Genomic DNA, 20,158 nt, shown 5'->3' with positions numbered 1-20,158 from the left:
ATTTCTGACACCTGATTTGTTCTGCTCGCTTTCTTATACATGTTGCTTTTTATTTATAGTTGTTTCTGATGTGAAGGGATTTATGCAATGAAAATCTACTCTTGAAACGTCCTGACATAGATTAGCAGCTTGACATGTCAGCCAGAACCGGGGTGACCTGTTTGCTTGCTTTTTGCTAATGATGTGACCTGTGGCTTCACAACACACTGAACAAAGTCGGACCTAGTAAAGAGATGAGTAAATGTCTGGACTCTGATGTCTGATGTACACTTTTAAGTCCTCACCTCATGCAGCCTGTCAGTTCTACATGTGCATTATTTATTCCAGATAACAAGGAGCTTTTAAAAGGTAGATGTTGTTATTTCAAGCGAGTTGGCATGCTCTGCGTTAATCTGGTATTTGTGTTAGGCAATAAAGTTACCAAAGACATTTTCTTACAGTGTATAGCCTCTGGCAACAAAAGATAAAGATGTTTTGACATGTATGCAGAAGAGGAGGTTATGCCAGGAGACTTCCTCTGTGTTTCTGAGCAATAAGCTCCACCATTGGAGCAATAGTACAGCCACCATTGTTCTAGAAACTTTAATACTGAAGTGATGGAGATCTACCACATATTTTTATTTCATTTTTTTTTTACATCAAGGTTGATATAAACCTAACAAAAAAAGAAATCGCACTTAAAGTTGCACATTTAGGACAAATTGCTGTTAGAGGTGTTTTGACATTTGACAGTGCAGAGGTTCCTGGGAAGCAGCCTTGAGCTGTGTTGAGTGTTCAGCAGAGTATCAGCTTTTGATAACGACAAAATAGTGAGTAGATAATCATTGTTTATTTACTTCCACCAAGGAGGTCATAATCGATTTGATTTTGTTTGTTTATTGGTTAGTTTTCTCAGGCTTACTCAGTGTTACTAAAAGGTTTCCCGAATTACAAGTGATTAAACTTTGGTGTGGATGCAGGTCATTGTTATAGGAATTTTGGAAGGAGTTAAATCAGAAACCCAGAAGACATTGTCTTGATGTTCTAATGAAGAAAATGTAACAAACTAATCTGGATCCAAATGTCTTCCCTTATCTCAAGGCATGGACAGAAGTATCAGGCTGTTCTTGATGGCTCATGTATCAAGTTCTAAGTGATACACAAAGTTTGGTCACATATCTGTTGATTAATGGGTTTTTCTGGTGTAAAATCCTGGAATTCTAAGAGAAGTTGACAACCAGTGTCGGGCCACTTGAGCTGATTTGGACATCTGCCTTGGATGTCTCCCAAGTGAGATATTTTTGACATATCCAGCTGAAACGAGACCTCCAGGGCAGACTCAGAACTTGATGGAGAAATTATGTTGTCTCTTGCCTGGCTTGGGAATGCTGCAGTGTCTTCCTGGGAAGAACTGGAGGAAAAACGACAGGGAACAGGACAGGGATTAAACATTCCTATTTAGATTGCTTCCTATTGCACCTCAAACCTAGATAAGGTGTGTGTGTGTGTGTGTGTGTGTGTGTGATGTAAATATATGTAATATTCATATAGTAAAGATGTTGTTTTGTGTGCTGTTGTTGTGATGAATGGATTGGTGGGATATTTTTAATCTGTCTTTGCTAACACTAAAAGTGCACTAAAAGTGACAGCTAAATTTTCCTTCCACCTCTTAACGCATCATGCGTGCCTCACAACAAACTGCTCAGGGAAATCTCGAAGCGCTTGTTTGTTCATTCGGAGTGCGAGATAATTTCAAGTCTTTTAATTTGTCGAATGGATAACACAGAGGCTGTAACACCCGCGAAAGGATGGAAAGCTCCGTCCCACAGCAGAACAGATGCGATGAAAAGGCCGAATGGAAGCACTTTATTTAGTGCAGCATAGTGAGCTTAAGATTACAACAGAGTTAGCACTTTGGATAATGGTCTCAACAGCCACAGCTGACCTTGACTCTAAACAACAGCTCAGACGCGAAATTGTATCAGCAAACAATCACCGCAAGCTGAGATCTCTCGGCTCGCACTGGCTGCTGTGGCTTGATAAGATAAATTGCTTTGTCTCATTCATAAGATTGTGTTAGATGTTTTCCAATGAGTGGCTGATAACGCATCAGTTAGCATTTTACAAAGAAATGGCATCACTCAAATCGGAAACTTTTTTTTCTCTCCTCTAACACTTGATGTTCTGTCCTTGGCCTCAGCCATTCGGTGGCTGCCGCTGCTACCTTCAGGCATTCAAACTCCTCCCTCAAGCCGATCCTGCACCTCATACCAAAACTGCCTCTGCTGTGATCCCCCAGCATCCGGGGCGTAGTCTAGCTTTCCAACCACATTTCTCCACCTCTGCTGCCAACTTGGTATACCTCAGCATTTTTTTTATTTTTTATTTTGTAAACGGCATCTACTGTATCCTCCCAAGAGAGCGTGAACACCACAATTTGCCGCTGCGTGTCTGACCGCAACATCATTTTGGGGCTGGGCGTCCGGCTCTTCCTGTGGGATTATCAAATGGCTGTGTTTAGTTGGGCTGCAACGTGCGTGGTCAGAACTCCTGTTGGGGTGGATGAACAAAACAGATTAACATATTTAATGTGGTCAGTTTTCTTTGCAACACCTCTGCAGTCACTTTACAGTGTAATTTAAAATCTGTAAAGTTCCACACCAAGCCTATTTCTTTCTTGTTCCCCTTTATGTTCTTTAATCCACCAAATAAAGGAAGGCGATAAGGTTAAAATTAAACTGTTTACTTTCCCCTCTTTCCCTTGTGTGTGTTTGTTCTTGTGTTCTGTGGAAATTTGATTTGTGTATCTTTAAATCTTTTGTTAGTTTAAAACCTTACGGTATCTTGTTTTAATACTGTACCTTTTGTTATTTTTTGCCTTTTCTTTTCAGGTGATTTGTGACTTTCCTTTTCTCTGACGCTCCGTGCACCTGCATGTACTGTGAGCAGCCCCGGCCTGTTGGAGAGGCGCTGTGCTCAGTGACTGTGCTGCACTAGGGGAACCCATGGCTACTGGCCATCCATCTCCCTCCGTAGGCCGCAGGTTCAGGCTGCTGGAGTTGTTGCTTGTGCCTCTGTTGGTGTTGCTGGTTTGTGGACCGGTACAGGGTCAGAAGGTCTACACCAACACATGGGCTGTCCACATACCTGGAGGTCAGGAGGAGGCTGATCAAATTGCTAGCAAACATGGATTCATCAACTATGGACACGTAAGTAATAAACTGCATTTTCTTTTTCTTTTCCTGCATTTGCTGTTGCATTGTTTTCATATCGGAGTGTCAAAGACCTGAAGTACTCTTGATTAGGGGTAAACAGTTCATATGAAATTTAAACAAACCTCAATTTGACTATCTAAATATAGGGCTTATCTAATTCCTGAAGAAAGAAGGTGGGCTTGCAGCTATGAGCACAGTGTGCCCTTGTTATGTCTAATTTCTGATTTGGTAAATTCTGTTATTATATTCTCTAAACATTTATGAAATCCTTTATGAGAGTTTCTTGATGATTTTAGTGATTATTTTTAAAGCCATTGTTTTCTGGCTTGCTGTTTCTCAGCAGTCTGAGAGCAAATTTTGTCATCGGAAGACAAGCACTCTGATTTCTTCACATTGTTGATGTTTCCAGTTAAAACCGGTTTTCTGTTCTTTGGCCCATTGTGTGGCTGTATTGTTATGGTGTGATGAAGCATTATGTATTACCTGTCCTGCCAGTGTTTTTTTACATGATCATTGTTATGAGATGGGTTCTACAAGAAGCATGAATTTCTTCCAAGAAATCTGATTTTTAAATAGTCTTAAAAAAATGGTTTTCGTTTTCTTAGCGCTAGGTAGTGAGCTAGTTGGGACTGTAGGCTAAAACTGCAGTATACAAATATACAAACCTCCCCTAAATACAAACCTCCCCTAAAGCAGGAAACGCCTCATAACGTCTATAGTTTTTATTGATGACAATATTAAAGAATCTAAGTAAACAAGACATAGGTGAAAACACTGAATAATGAGCAGATTTTTGTGCATATTCGTAAACTTGGTACTGATCCTTTTTTTTTTTTTTTTTGAACTGCTTTCAATATGCGAAAGCTTTAAAATGAAGATTTTACAATTCCCATAGTTTTCAAACTCAGAAGAAATGGCCAGCAACTTACAGATAATTATTTCCTGTAATCTTCAGGCACTTTTTAATGACTTCCTGTTTGGACTCGATGGAAACCAATTAACAAAGTTATCCTTTAACTCCATCACACCCTCCCCTTGCAAAGGAAAAAGAGGGGAAAGGTTAATTTAGTCTTTCAGCATGAAGGAGTGTTTTCTTTGTCTTGACTACTGTTCAAAAGCTGAATTGTTGTCATGTATCGGTGATTAACAGCTAACCCAATAGGAGGGGAGAAATGGCTCAACAGGTGTCACACTAGAATAATAAGCTTTAAAGTCAACATAGAGCCAGTACCCATGTATGAAATAAAACCACAGATGTAATACTGCAGCTTGTGAAAAGTATCTAAATAAATAAATAACCTCCTTTTAAATTGTTTTATACGTCTGTATGGAATAGTAATGAGTCCCTATAAAGTTTTTATTATTTTTATTTCTTCTCGGAAAGGAAATGTGGCCAACATGTCTCGGGGAAATGGATTTTTCAAGCTTCAAAATTGTTTTGTTCTGTATGAAACAATCATAACAAGTAACTTTAAGTATATGTGACAGAGCTGTGTTACGTTGGATCTATTATTTCACCCCAAGAAAGTGAAAACTAGTGGATATATTTGTAAAATAAACTTTATTTAAACATTATTTAATTAGACTGGGGAATGGTTAAGTTGTTGGTGAGTGTTAAACACTCACCAACAACTCAAATCAATTCAAATTATACATGTAAATAATACTTTTTTTGCAATGTCGCATAAATTTTAATAAAGTTTCACGTGATTTTTTTTTTAAAAACACTAACAAGCTGACAGAGTTGGGACCGAGGTAAGCTCGTAGGTAGTGACCCATTTGTCTCCTTTTTAAATGCCAGTGTGCATTTGTATTACTTTTGTTTTTATAAATATACAATTTTTAAAAATGTTAATTTTGACTGGTTTAGAAAATGATTGAGGAGCAAGCAGATGTTTCAGTCCGTGTAGCCTCACCTTGTTTTCAGGGAACAATATTCCGCACTGCACCATATGGTATTACTGGTCGTGACTAGGAATGTTATTCTCGCTCTGAATCACAGCATGAAGACTAGTGAGTAATCCTACACATTTAATCCTTTAACTATGTATTGGCTGTGAATAACAAGAAACCCAGACAAAGCAATTACACCCATGTAGTTACAAAACTGCACCCTGGAGATGACGTTCCGCATGGTTCGGCCTGTCTCAGCAACTTAAAAGATTTTATGATGTTTTATGGAAGGAAAATGGACTGTTTTGTCTGACCAGAGGTAGATTGATGAGGTAGTCTTGACGCAGCATCTAGACAGGAAAAAGGGCAGAGCGTGGGTCTATCTAACAAAGCAGGCTTAATAAAGTTAACTGGAAAGATGCTGAGTAAAGCCTTGAGGTCTCTGAAGTCTGAAACATGAACTGAATGAAAAACAGATGTTCCAGGTTTTCACTTAAATCAGTTATCCCTCTTATTAAACCTCCCCCCCCCCCTTTTTGATCCACAACATGGTATACATGTTTGGTGTTTTTGAGAATAGGTGAGTAAATACAGCCCAACATTAGATCCACTATCCTGCTTAAAAAGGCATCAGCCCTGACCTCGTACATGTTCTGCAGGAAGAACTATGGCAGCCATCTTATGCTGCTAAGGAATTCCACCATTACCTGTGTCCTAATGTGCACATGCTGGGCTGCTGGCATCCTATGAAAACCTGGGTTTGATTTATCAAAGAGAAATTCACAAGACGGATTACCGATCGTTACCAGCATTAACTTCCTCTGTGTGCACTCAAGGTTAGTGTGGAAAGGACAAAAAAATGAATGATAACCTTTTTCTAATGATTTTGTCTTAACAAAGATGCAGCAGGCACTCAGTTTATTAAAGCAGTGAACACATTTCCAGAACTGTGTTTTGGTTTTAAGGGAATGGGTGGAAATGCTTTTTGTTCTAGAAGTCTGTGGTTCAAATGTCTTTTGGGTATTTTGAGCTGTTTGACACACAGAGACAAAGACATTTATAGATTTGTAAAACCGATGAGATGTTTTCACAGATGTCTTTTATTAAATCAATAGAATAGTTGGTGGTGAAAATGATCCCTCGTTGCAGCTCTAATTGAATTGACCGTTTTAGGCACAGGCTTCAGGAGACATCCAGTTGCATATGAAACCTTAAGAGTAAATGACATGAAACGCCCACATCTGTTCAGTCCTTGGCATTTTGCTAATGATCTTTGAAAGGTTAGCTATAACCATAAGTGATAACTAAAACAGAGACGCGCTCATGCTCTGCGCTGCCCCGACGGCATAACATCACTGCTCATTGATTAAAATGAAGTAAATCCTTCAGAGATGGAAACAAACAAATCTGTTTGCTGCTTCTGCCTACAGCTGATGGGAAGTGAGATTTGCTGTGTGAGCGATGTGTGGCCAGGCGTGGCGTGTGTGAGCAGCGGGGCTGTGCGTGTGGCTCGGTGTGTGCAGGTGTTCAAATTAAGCAGGGGAGCTGGAGGGGAGGATCAAAGACTGCAGCTGGGCAGGTTTTATAGCGCTGATGATGGTTGTTTTTATTTCGCCTTCACTTATGCTGCTCGCTCTATGGCATCCATACAAACCTCTCCCTTAGCCAACCCACAATTTTTATGTGACACGAGAGCATGTTCTCATGAAGGTGTCTGCATTAATTGCAGTTTATAGGTTAAAATTACCCATCAGTCCAACAGCCATCATTAGATATAGTTATCGCTGCTTGTCCCATCCTGGTCCTGTAAATTAGGTGATATGGGCGAAAATTGGGACCAAAAAAAAATCCTTCACATTAAAAGTTGGGGATAACGTGGTTGGCAGGAACGTCTGCTAATCAGGTTAGTGATTCGAACCACACTCATTTAGGTCACATGCTGACGTCTCTTTGGGCAAGATGCTGAACCCAGAGCGCCATTGTGGTTGTGTAAGATTATCCCGTTTTTCACATATGGGTTACTTCATATACTGTTCAAATTTCAGGATGCACAACCGAGAACATTGGGTTATTTCAGATAATGATGCTCGCTAGCAGTAGCTAGCTAGCTTCTTGTGGATTTCTTATGAGTCTTGACAGTTTAATGGAAACTTCCACAGTGGTGCTTTGTCTTACCTTTTAACTTACAATGTCAGGTCTCCACTGTTTAGATTTGCTAATCATACTATTAAGAATCTAGAGTAACATCTGTGTATAACTCTTTCAATACAACAAAAAGGAATGGTAAATGGACTGGTTCTTATATAGCTCTTTTCTGCTCTACCTGAGCACTCAAAGCACTTTATGCAATGTGCCCCATTCAGAAGTACTCTTTCTAGTGCTTTCTATCGAACATTCACACTCTGATAGTTGCATCGGAGAGCAACTTGGGGTTAGTTGCCAGGGATCAAACCAGCAACCTTCCGATTAGTAGATGGCCTGTTCTACCACTTGAGCTACAGCCGCCCAAGGAGGCCTCATCTTCAGACGGTTACCCTGTACAAGTCTGTAATTCACTGACATGTTCAAAAGAGGCAGAGAAGTAAATTGGCAAAATAAAACCCACCAATGATGGACATGTCCAAACTCTGATGTGCCTAGTGGACCAAACCCTGGGCGAAGACATTTCTGTAAACAAAAAGATGAAGAACAAATCGTACATGATGCATTGCACGAGTCGGGTAGATAAGTTTGAGATAATTTTGCTCAATGAGCGATTCGTTTTTATGTGGTGCATTCAGTTCATTATGTGTCTTTATATACCAGTCGGATTTATGACTGCAGCTACTGAGTACTTTTCCTTTTGAGTAATCTATGTGTCATCTGTTCTGTAGAGCAGGGGATTCACAGGCAACAAAAGTCTAGCTGGCTGACCCAAAGCAGTGAGTCAGGGTTATGTGTTTTCTTTTTTTAAATGGTAATGGATATTTAACTTTGATTTGACATTTTTGACATTTTCTCATTCAGTTTTTAGTATTTGTATTGGGGCTGCTGAATCAGAATCACAGTGCCATTAAATCAAGGGGTTTGTTTTTGTTTTTTTATACATGTATAGTTTTTGTTGTTGTTTGATCTCCCCTTTTTTTTTTTTTTTTTTTTTGTGTTAAGACAAAAATATCCACCCAGCTGGTGCAGCTCGTCAGTCTTTCTTTGCTGGTGCTAGTACTTTAAATTGTGTTGAAGGTAAACTTCACTTTAAGTCCAGTTTGTTTTCTTTTACTGCAAATCAATCAAACCGAGCCAGAGACTGTGAGACTCGAGCTGGTTGTTTTACGGTGCAGAAACTTGAAAGCTGCCATCAAGCTGTTGTCTGATGGCAGCAAATCATGTAAAACTCTTGACACACTAAGTGCACAAACTGTCACAACTGAGCTATACTGCCTCTATGTGCTACCCCTTACTTGGCTGCCTTTATAAGTCTTTCTTTTTTCTCATCCTCCCTTGATTGTTAAAGGCAGAGACGTTCCTGTAAATGTGCCTCAAATTAACCAGACTATCTCTTTTAAAAGTAAAGGGTTGCTCTGACCAAGTGGTCTGCAAATAGATTACGCCTCTCACTTTGACATTACGTCAAGATTATAGGGCCATTTAAGAATAAGGATAATAATTAAAACTAAGTAAAAGTAATAAAATTAGGAAACTGCTGACTCACACTGTGGCAAATGGGTATTAACTGCCAACTTGTGTCTCCGGATGGTTATTTTAAATTTTAAAGGCCCAGTTTCTTGCCCAGATCGTCAGACGTGCGTTGCAGTTTTTCAAGAGGACCTTAAATTTTCGTGGCACATCTGTTTCAATTGCTCCTCCATTATGCTGGTATTTAAATAAATGGTCAAATGGGATTAGGGGAATTGCTGTTGGTGGTAAGATGTGATTTGATAAGGACTGACACAATGTTAAAAATCATTATAGTGTGATCAGTGAATGGGATCAGATGGAATAAGATCAAAGGCATAATTGAAAATGCAGCAACATAGTTTCTGAAAATGTCGCAGGTCAACCTTGCGCTTTCTTTTATTGAAGAATCGTGCTGCTTGTACTCGTGAGGTATTTATGTAACACCATGTCTTGGAATTACTAAAGAATGGGGAAGTTGGCATGTCATCATTTTTAACTTGTGCTTCCTTGGAAGTCTTAGACGTTAACACAGTGTTGCTTTTACTGCAAAGAGCTTGTGTCAGTAGAACCTTTTTCTGCTTCCTCCTGCTCCTGAAATGTGAAGGATACTAGTGTTTGTTAATATGAAAAAATAATAATTTAAAGTAATTAAAATGTTTCCTTGGTATTGGTAAGTTTTTCCTCTGATTATTCATAAACAGAGGTGGAATCAAAAGGATAATGAATCAATAGCTCATTTATTTGTTCACTCACTTCAAAGCCAAAGTCCTCAGAAGCCTGTCACTTCCCTTCTTGTGAGCAGTGGTTTTATGTTGCTGCTGGTGGATAAAAACGCCTGTGTTCTTGATGCTGATCTATTTAGAGACCAACTGCCCTCCTGGCTTGTTCTGCTGGTCTACCCCAGGGCTTTGCTTGTAAGAGAGGATTGTTTCTGTATAGTGCTCTCACTGTACTCCATGGCACCATCTTGACCCGTTTCTGTTGTGTAATGTGCTCATTTCTTCCTCCTTTTTGAAGTGGTAAGACCCCCCCCCCCCTTAAAAAAAAGATGATTAATATTCTGTCCAGCACAAGATTAAAGGAGTAGCGAAAAAAGATGGAAATTATCTCCTTCTGATGAAGTGCATGTGATGAGTCTCCTGTGTCTCAGTAACTCATGACACAGCAGCACACTTAGGGCCCCCTGAACGTCTCTTCAATCTAGCCCACAGTTCTTAGTTCAAAAGATAAAGCTGAGTTTGTAAGCTTTTTTTTTTTTTTTTTTCTTTCCCCAGATTACTTTTAACTTAAACTTTTACAGGCAAATTAAAACTTTTTTCTTCATGGGGCATTGAGACAGTTTCTTGTTTTTCTTACCAAATACATTATTGCCAACAGAATTTTTATGATCACTTTTACACAGAAGTGTTAACTTGGTGTGTTGATTGTGTTGCAACATTTATTGTGCATCTAAGCCCACAGACCCACAAGCCTAGAGACCAGTTGGCGACACCCTGGCAACTACTGGTTACTGGGGAAACATGTGCATACCCCAAGTTTTTGCTGAAGGTTGGTGGGAGTCGACAGCTGAAATTGATTGCAAAGAGTTATATGGCGCGGCACCAAAAACCTCCTCGTTATTGTGAAAAGTAAGAGGCAAACTGGAACTTTTACTTTGAAGGTGATATTCCATTCAAACTACGTACGACCGCATCAGTCTGCCAGTGACCAGTGGTAGCACCCTGTCTGTGACTGATTTCACCTAGCAACAGCGAGCAAACACTTACCAATCAGTCATTGAGTTTTAAATGGGTAAAATGACATCAGAAAATGTCAAATCCCAGAACATAATGTTACGTTTAAGTAGGTGAGCCAGGTATATAGCTCTCCCCTCTTTCTTTAAAATGATCCAAGACCTGTCATATTTAATGGAAAAACATTTGGCGTAGGTGTCTAAAGAGTTTTGTGGTAAATTATGTGTATTGGAAGATTTTAAAGGTTTGCCACAGTGAAATAAAGTTTATTTAACTACTTTAATTTGCTGATGCAGGCTAAATAAAACATGTCACAAAGTATATTTACACTAATCCATAAACTGAACTAAAACAAAACATGGGACTGTCTGGCCCTGTTGAATTGAACTTGTCTACAGAGCTTGTTAAAAGTAAAGTTTCCTTTCATTTGAAGGAGGTTTCTGTGAGATTGGGTTATGATCAGTGTTTGTTTTCCTCGCTCACCGTCTTCTCATTTTTCATTTTCTGAATCAGACTTTGTCACACCCCGTGGACATGAGTAGTTTCTCATGCTTTAATCATTGAGTAAAGTGTGTTGTCAGCAGCACTGAATGGTTTCTGTTATTAAATTTGTTCAGTGTAGTATTATGGTATTTATGCAGTGTATGGGACATACAGTGAAGGCATATTTTCTTGACTTAAGCTGCCAGTTTGTCTTTTAAATAAGGCCTGTTTGAAGCACATTTTACATAATTAATTTTAAGACTTCTCCCTGGTTACTTGAGTGTACCTAGCATGTCATGCTTTGGCAGAACCGGTTTCTTAATTGTATTTTTTTAAAAAAATTTTTTTTTTAGCATAAATGTGCAGAAAATGAGATTTGATGAAGGGTCTAAGTCAGAAGTTTAGCGATAAAAGTGTTCTGGCTACAAAACCTGAAAACAGATTCTCTGGTCTGGTAAACGGTAAGTACCTGCTAAAAGGACTAATTATTTTCTGGTGAAACTTTATCACTATGCACAATAGCCTTGAATCAGAGAAAAGCATCAGCATAGAAAGACTGAAGGAACAGAATGCATAATTGGACTCTGGAGACCTGAAGTGATTAACTGTGGTTGGGGGGGGTTTGAAGAAATTTGCTGGAAAGTTTTCTGAGCTGTCATGATTGGCCCACAGATGATGGGGAAGAAACTACCTGCTGAGTGTTGAAAGGAGCTCCGCTGCATGATTTGTACAATCATGCGCAGGTGCTTCTGCTTTTTTTCTTTTTCTTCCCCCCCCCCCCCTTTGTGCTGCTAAGCACAGTGTTCATCTGCCGGAAAAGAGACTGATCAGCACCTTCATAATAGCTAAATAAGGGTTAAATCAACGCCTCTTTTCTGATTCACTGAGCTGTAGCTACCTAACATGATACTAGCAACATCCTACTTTGAAGTAAATATGAAGTGTGAAATGTCACAAACTGTGAAATTGTTCTTTGCTTTTTCTGTAGCTGACATGGAAAGTGGGTTCATCTGGGAAAAACGAAGCGCATGCAGGTCTGGGGAAAAGCCTTTCTGGACTTGATGTTGAGAAAGGCTTTTGTGTTTTTTCTTTTCTCTAATGTAAACACCAAAGGAAATATACAGTAGCCAGTGTAATTTATCTGGTAGATATGGTGTATAGAATTGATAAATTTACAAGGATCCTAAAATTATTCGGAATCGGTTGGTCTACAGTGTGTGTTTAGCAAAAGCTTCGAGGGACAACGGTTATTATACTGGGATCACGGTTTGTGCATCATCATGCATGATGTTACTGTTCCCAGAGGGCCTTTAAGGGTCCTTGAGTCAAATGTGGCTTAAACACACCAGCTGTGTTGATTGTACTTCTAAATATTTTAGTATACTTAAGCATATTTTGTAAGCTGATTTACTTGTGCCATATCTTCATAAATCTTTAACACACCACTCTATGTACTGTGGCTCTGGTCCACTTTAGCCAATGAGAGCTGATGGCTCCAATGGAGTGTGCAGCCCTGTACAGTCGTGTAGCATGTGCCTTAAAGACTTTGCTTCTTTGAAGTTCAGTAACGAATGGCGCAAACCAGTACTGAACTGTTGGATTTGGGCCGTTAGTTGGTACATAACTATTAAAAGATTTTTTTTAAATTTATTTTTGTTCTAATCTAGAGATGAATGTATCGTTTCTCTTCTTGGGACAGTTGCTCATCAGCGGGTGGTGTATCTCTGTAGTGTCTCTGGCCCTTGTGCTGTTGTTAATGAGAGAGGCTCCCTTTTATTCCACGCTTCAGCCTCTCTCTCACTAAGCAGACCCAGATCTCACTTCATCTCAGTGCAGCTGCACTTCTTTGAAAGTTAATGAACTGCAGAGATCGACTTATCCTGTTTGCTCTGCTGGAGACTTCTGTGTTGAAAGCAAGGACTTTAGAGCCACCTGAAATTAAATCCTAATCCATTACCAGCACAAAACGCTGTAACTGATATTGGAATCCTTTTTATTGATGAGCCAAGTATTAAATTACACTTATTGTGAAAGTTTTGTATTACACTATTTTTTTTTTTCATTAAATTTTGTCTGTGTTTGGAGCTTAGAAATTACCATAAAAATGCCAGCAAGGGTTGAAGGTTTGAGCTGATTAATCTTGCTTCATCTACAGATTTTGTCAGCAATTGAACATGCCTTGAACTTGTAATCAAAGGTTTTTTGTTTTGTTTTTTTTCTCTTTGAAAACCTCAAAACTATGACCAGGTTTCAGCCAGTGTTGTGCAAGCCCTGCAGGCCTGAGTTGACCCTCTTTGCCAGGCATCAGTTTTATAATGTATCTTATTAGCCCGCTCTTATATTTAGGCATAGAAAGACTGATTTAAAAAGTATGTTTGTAAAAAAAAAAATGACTTGTTACTTTCACTCTTATAGCTGATATACAGCCCCATTTGTTTACTAGAAGTCATTTATTGCTCCATGTGAATGAGGTGATCAGTGGTCTGTTCATTCTTGCTGGAAAAAAAATAAACACTTCTGTACTCATCTTGTCTCTCCTCACACCAGCAGCAGTGTGTCTGTGTCACAGAAGTAATTTGAGATGTGACTTGGCCACACATATTGTATGGTGATAGCGCATATCTTTTTCTTTTTTTTTCTTTTTCTCCCTCGTCTTTTTTCTCGCCTTTATGCTCAGTTAAGTCGATGCATTCATGGCTAGGCAGCAACTTTGTGTAAAGATGACAAAAAGGTAAACTGCTGGAAATCCTCGTAGATGAAATGCTTTCAGATGAGTAAATAGTGAATTTCTAGCAAAGTAATTATATTAATAACCAAGAAAGCTTCTGTCTGCCCATATCATGCATCAGCACGAGCTTCATACAGTTGGAGCAAAGCAGAACGACGCCTACTCATTTTTTTACAGCTGCAAAACAATTTGGACTGCTGGAGAAATGCCTTTCGTTCATTTGTTGCACGGTTGACCTTGTTGGTTCTTTTAATGCAATGAAGTTGTTGTTGCAGAATGTAAACGGAAAAAGCCAATGGACTTCTTATAATTGTGTCCAAGTATGACAGGCTTGTGTTCTCAAATCTTCCATACATCAAAAGGACTTTTTAACCACTCATTTATTAAGCAACATTTTCATCTGGCATGGGTTTGTTTTTGGTTTTTTCTGTTTAAATCGGTGCACATATTTGTGCAGAATGTCACAATAGTATGTGCAGGCTATCTTCCCCAAAGATGGAAAACAGTGTCTGGTATGGAGACAACTTCAAAGGCTCAGTGAAATTTATCGGCTCCGTTCTGTTTGGTATTCTCATTATAGTTCAGTCACTGATAAGTTTCTGTGAACCTCTGTTTTTTATCTTTTTAGATTGGGTTATTAATCAAAATGACACTGCTATAGGTCAAACTAATAAATGCTGTCTTGTCAAAAAACTCAGTGTTGCGACGTGCAGTAATCATGGAGAAGGCCAACATCATGAGAACATAGAAACAAATCCGTATTTATGGAGACACATTCTGACAACATAACTCTTGTTCTCCTTTTTAAAAAAATAAGTCAGACAAAAAAGACAAAGATTGGTGGGGGCGGGAGGAACAAACTGATCAGCAGGAGGCCATCTAAAGCCTTGAGCAAAGAAGTGAACCACCCATATTACCAGAGGTCCTGGGAAATGTAGCAGCAGAGGCCCAGCAGCACTCAGTCATTACTCTGCTCTCCCACAGCAGAGCGATGGGGGCTGGGATGGAGCAGAACCACACACAGGTCACAGGGGCTGTAACTAGAGCCAGATGTGCTGAGGGGACATGAAAACACGTGGACAGGCACCTCTGTAGCTTTTAAATATAAGCATGCTTACATGTACAAGCACGTACACATACTGAGAGAAGAGGTATTTTAGGAATGCCAGTATTGAAATGGAGAGTACTCTTGGTTTTGTACGCTGATTATGATGATGACAGTGGGGAATACCTACAAAATGTTCAGCTACTGGTTTGACTTAAATGCGTGACACATTTTTATGCCTATTAATGTATAAAACATCACAGGCGGTGCACTGTACTCATCAAAGTGTCATAAACCTATGTGCAGTGTGTGGGTTGTTGCAGAAATCATTTAAGGGAGCTACACTGAATTTTGGGAAGTGGTTTTCAGTTTTGACTTTGATTTTATACATTGAGGAAATAACATGCATATTGACTGAAATGGTCATTCATTGTATCCATTAAGAAGGTAGTTGGATGGCAGTTTTATTTCATGAGTGAGGTAATAATTCTGTTACCGTAATTAAAAAAAAAAAAAAATTAATAAATAAAACAAATGATCAATACTTTCTTAAAGGCAGTGTTTAAAACAAACAAAATGTAAGGCTAAACTCTAGGGTCTTGGTGGTCAGTGGATAACTGCAATATTGCCTTCACTTTTAGCTACGGGAACTTCCCAAACCCTCCCCATTAATGGTTGTCTTTCACTGGGTCAACACCTGAACAAAGGCACAAAAAGCCTCTGACGTTTGTTGTGTATGTGGAGCATGTACAGTTTTCCCAGAGTAAGACATCGGTGATTTTAATATCTTTGGTTTATGTTTAAGTAGAGTTCCTACAGAAAATGTAAAGTTAAAAAAAGCTTTGAATGTGTGGTCATAAATGTTATCGCTGACGCTGTAAATTTGGGTGGGGAAATGAACACATCACTTCAAGGAAGGAAGCCAATTTTTAGGGGCCGTTAGACTGTGTACTTACCCATCTGCTCCAGTGGCCACGAGATAAGACTGTGGTCGAACTGGGCACCTTCCAGGCGTGAACGTGTGTCACACTGAAAACCAGCATTCTTGCTAAATGTGTTCAAATGAGACTTAGTGGAGTTTTAAAACAGTAGAATGCATTATGCCGCTGTGGTTTCTCATTATGAAGCATTAGCAGATGCTGCTTGGTTTCCCTCATGTCAGTGGACGTTTGGGGATGGTTTAAGTGTTACGTTGCCGGGAGGTAAAGTGAGCCACATTGTTTAGCATTGTGTTAGACGGTAACTGATCTGTTTGTGAAAGTAGCTGGTTTTGGCTTTTGATGTCATGTCAGGGGCTCTAAACAAAGGCGCAACGATCTTCTTTGACCTACCTCTCCTCATGTTGTCAAGATACGCACGCAAGCTGCCGGGAGGTGGAGCAGTCATTTGCGTTGCAGTTTGAAAAGGTTAAAGGCTTAGATCTGATAAGCCCCTTACAATGAAAACAATGAAGTGAATGTTTAAAAGCCTGTAATAGCCTAATGGAGGCAGCAGCGTGGGAGGAATGCAGCATTTGGGTGGAGCTTTATTATGACGACTACGTGCAAACCCCCCCCTCCAACCCCACACCTTTGAAACAGGAGTCCTGCTAAATTGCAACACTTTTGAGGTCTTAGATTGTAGTGTAGCAGAGATGCTGGGTTTAGATTTCACATCAGGTGTCATCTTCAGCGATACAGGTAGTGTTGCTTTACAGCAGTGCCAGAGGTAGAGGTTTCTGCTCTGAGAGGAGTCTGGTTTTGTGTCACTGGTCACCATGAAAATCAGATTTTGAAAAATGTGATGGTCTCTTTGGCAACGTACATGATGCACAGCACATTTTTGTGGCTGCCAGTACAATTTGTTTGTTTACTGTATTGACGAGAAACATCTTGTTTTTGCCGTCAGTTACATTTCTTTGTCAGCCCGAATGAAACCAGCACGTCAGTACAGTTGCTTTCGTTCGCAGACCGAGTCCGTCTTGGAAGAATTCTCATCAAAGTACTGTTTGGCACGAACAACCAAATACCTCTCGGTCTCTTTTGTTGCACCTTGAATTAATTTTTCAGAGCTTCCAATCATGCACCATGGAGTTCCTGGCTTGCAATGTCTTACTCTGAGTAGGCGCTTATTTGTTTTTGAGTGTTTCCAGTAATGTTTTGCTATCATGCCAACTTGGCAGAGATATTTTCTAGATGTGCTGGAGGTAGTGTGTGTGTGTGTGTGTGTGTGTGTGTGTGTGTGTGTGTGTGTGTGTGTGTGTGTGTGTGTGTGTGTGTGTGTGTGTGTGTGTGTGTGTGTGTGTGTGTGTGTGTGTGTGTGTGTGTGTGTGTGTGTGTGTGTGTGTGTGTGTGTGTGCGCGCGTGTGTGTGTGCGCGCCTTGGAAAAAGTGTTTGTCCTTCCAGCGTGTTATATCATCTGTTTTATTGATGTGATGGGCTCATCGGGTCTTTGTTCTCTGGTTTCCATGGAAGTCCTCTCAGCTGGCTAGTTTGAGCTCTGCAGTCGAGTGACACAGACTGTAAAACACAGGGTTTCTTTCTAGGTCATCTATCCATGTTGCAAAGGAAGAGGAATCATCATATCAATGTACTGTATCAGTTGTTGGTGTGTACGCTCAAGTGTTCATGAATATTTTATTGCTGATGTAAGCTATGCATCAGTGGGTTGCAGCTCCCCCTCCCTCTCCCACCACCTCGTCAGATGTTTGTGAAATTGAATCCCAGGATGCTCGCTATTGATAGGATGCTCGTCTTCTTTATTGTGGATGATGATTTTGCTGACTGAAGACATGCTGGCTAAATTGGATTCTTTTTATGGCTGGTATTTAGTGGTGGGAGTTTGCAGCCACTGGTTTGTTGGATGGAGAATAATACTTTTATGTACATATCTGGATGTTGGCAGCTGAGGGGGAAGGCTGTGTCCTTTTTAATGGTTATGAAAGAGGTCCAAGCTGTAATCCTTTTTTCCATTTACATTAAGATGGGACGATCTGGTTCAACTCAAAACTACAATAACAAGATTTTTTTTCCCCCCCTGATATTCTCAAGGGCTGCAAACAGTGATTATCATTTTGATCCATAATTCCTTACATAGTGATTCCCACAGATAGACTTGGGCTGGCTTCCCAGTTATGTTAACATCCTCTCAAGTATATTTGGCAAATAATTCTAGCATTTTTGTGATCTTATTTTATTTTTTTTCATCTGACCAGCAGAATTATGTTCTCTGTTTTAATAGTTTTTAAAGTTATGTTGCTGCAAACCAGCCAGCTCTGGCCATTCCTATGTTGCTGACCAGTTAACCAGTCACTGCTGATACTATTTAGTGATTATCTCCACAGGGAGATGAACTCCACCTCCATCATGTTAGACTGCATCCTGGGAATGTAGTTCTTGCACGGTTCAGGAGCTGCGCTGTGAGCTTAGAGGGCCAGTCTAACCAGCCAGTTATTAAAATACCTGTTCGAGTATAAGCTTAAAAAATATGTTATTCAGACAGATTGTCTAATTTTGGCAACTTTAGACACATGCGCACAGTTACATATTAGATAAACTGGCATTTAAACGCTAAAATCCTTCCGGTTTCTGTGTATTATATCAGGAAATCTGAACACTTCTGTTGGAAGAGTACTGTAGCAAGACAGAAATTTGAGTGAAGTTGGCAACATGTAATCACAGCATCACAGAACTTCAAACCCCACTTAATCTCAGTGCACCTTAGGCTGTGCGTCGACTAAATCATAGCTGATCCCTTTTTAAAGATGCATGTCGCATTACATTTCTATGATTTGGAAATTGTGACCGCTACAATACAAGCATGTCTCCCTTAACTAATATAACTGCATAACAGCCCTAGATGCGCAACCAATACATGTAAAAGAGCTCTAGACATTATAGCTAAAAAAGGCTCAGAGCTGAATTGGCCTCTCAAAACCTAAAAATGTTAGATTCCAGCAGCATTTGGTGCAATGTAAAGGAAACGAGTAGCAAAGGAAACTGTGATGACTGTGTTTTGTGACAAGTGTCCATCTGTTTGGATCTGTTTCTGAAAAACTTCAGCTCAGGGAATGTTACAATGTTTTGGACGGGGTACTCTGATAGCTTTGATAGTTGGTGGGGCTCAGTAGCTCGCTCTCCTTCTCAGGGCAGTTGTCCAGACTACAGTACTTGTTCCCGTCAGCCTGCTCAGTCGCATGCTGCTGTGGGCCAGTGGAGATACTACAGTTTACAGGTTTCCCTCAGAGTCTAGTGCTGCCATTTCTCAATCTTCCAATGCACAAAGTAAACCCAGAGACCAGCAATTATGGTGCATGGGAAATAGCCGAGTCCTGTGCTGACTCTGAGGCAGCTTTCCCAGCAAGTGGGCTCAGTGTTTAGTCCACAGAAAACTGTCAGCCTCCCACTGCTTTCCAGACCTATAATACTAGCTGTATCATAACCCCCCTCAACACATGCACACAACACAGCCTGAAACCTTTTATTATCCTTTTTTTGGCACCAGGTCAGCTCGTTTGTCTATTTTAGTTCTGTTCCACTTTCTTCCTTGTTGTCCCAGCTCACAGTAACTCGGATACTGGTGCAACTTTTTAGGGTTTCAGGAGACATGCCTTCTGTTTTTGCTTAGTCACATATTAGTCAGTGAAGGGAAAACTTAAGAGAGTTATAAATGTGCGCCTCATGGTGGTTTTCTGTTTACCACTGACATATTTCCTTTTAACAAGACATTTATCATCAGAAATCATATATATGGCATATTATTAATCTTCTTAGATGCTAGGATAGGGCTGGCATTTATATCATTTTATTAAACCCTTTGCGTTGTCTTATAAACCCAATGCAGCCCTCATCTTTGTAATGGTGCACTCATCCCCGTTTCAAAACCCAAACTGACTCGGTGTTTTGAACAGCAAAGATCTGACTTGTTCTTGTGAAATGGACTTAATGGGCAGAAACACCCACTGGTGTCATCTGATTCAAATTCTTGATCCCATGTTCAGTTTTTATTTCTTTTAAAAATTTTGTTTCAGTTGAATTGTAATTAAAGGACATAATCTAAGTCAATTTAAAGTTGTTGTTTTTTTTGTTTGTTTGTTGTTTTTTTTTTTTAAATTTGGATAAATTGAATCTTTGTCTCAATGTTAATTGATCTTACACTTTTAAGCGGAGCAGTCTTGTACTGTGGGGAAATGAACCAGATGATGTGGATTAAAAGTCGAAGGAGGAAGGGAATCTCTTAAATAACAGAATGACCATGCTGGGTCTGTTAGTCTGGAGGAAATGGTTGTGGCCAGCTTTCCTGCCATTGTCCTTGCCTCCATGCAGCAGTGTGGTTTGGCCAGCCAGAAGTCTTAATCCAGCAGTTGTGGCAGCTGAACGGTCTGTGTGCTCAGAGCTATTCAAGAGAAAGGAATTTTCCTTTCCATAGAAATATGTGACCCGAAATG

General features: G+C 39.8%; 1 protein-coding gene across 3 annotated transcripts in view; it reads left to right on the top strand.

The window, feature by feature from the left end:
* Positions 1 to 20,158, top strand: part of furina (furin (paired basic amino acid cleaving enzyme) a) — an 83,359-nt gene that overhangs the window by 4,771 nt on the left and 58,430 nt on the right. For all 3 annotated transcript variants that reach the window (XM_087838120.1, XM_087838135.1, XM_087838127.1), the window contains exon 2: positions 2,871 to 3,188. In XM_087838120.1, the coding sequence (XP_087694246.1) occupies positions 2,985 to 3,188 (204 nt within the window). In that variant the 5' untranslated portion in view covers positions 2,871 to 2,984. The remainder of the gene's footprint in view (positions 1 to 2,870; positions 3,189 to 20,158) is intronic.

Source organism: Neolamprologus brichardi, chromosome 1 (genome assembly GCF_056152115.1).
Source record: "Neolamprologus brichardi isolate AB-2024 chromosome 1, ASM5615211v1, whole genome shotgun sequence".
In the NCBI taxonomy this organism is placed as follows: Eukaryota; Metazoa; Chordata; class Actinopteri; order Cichliformes; family Cichlidae; genus Neolamprologus; species Neolamprologus brichardi.
This window is presented reverse-complemented; position numbering and strand designations above follow the sequence as displayed.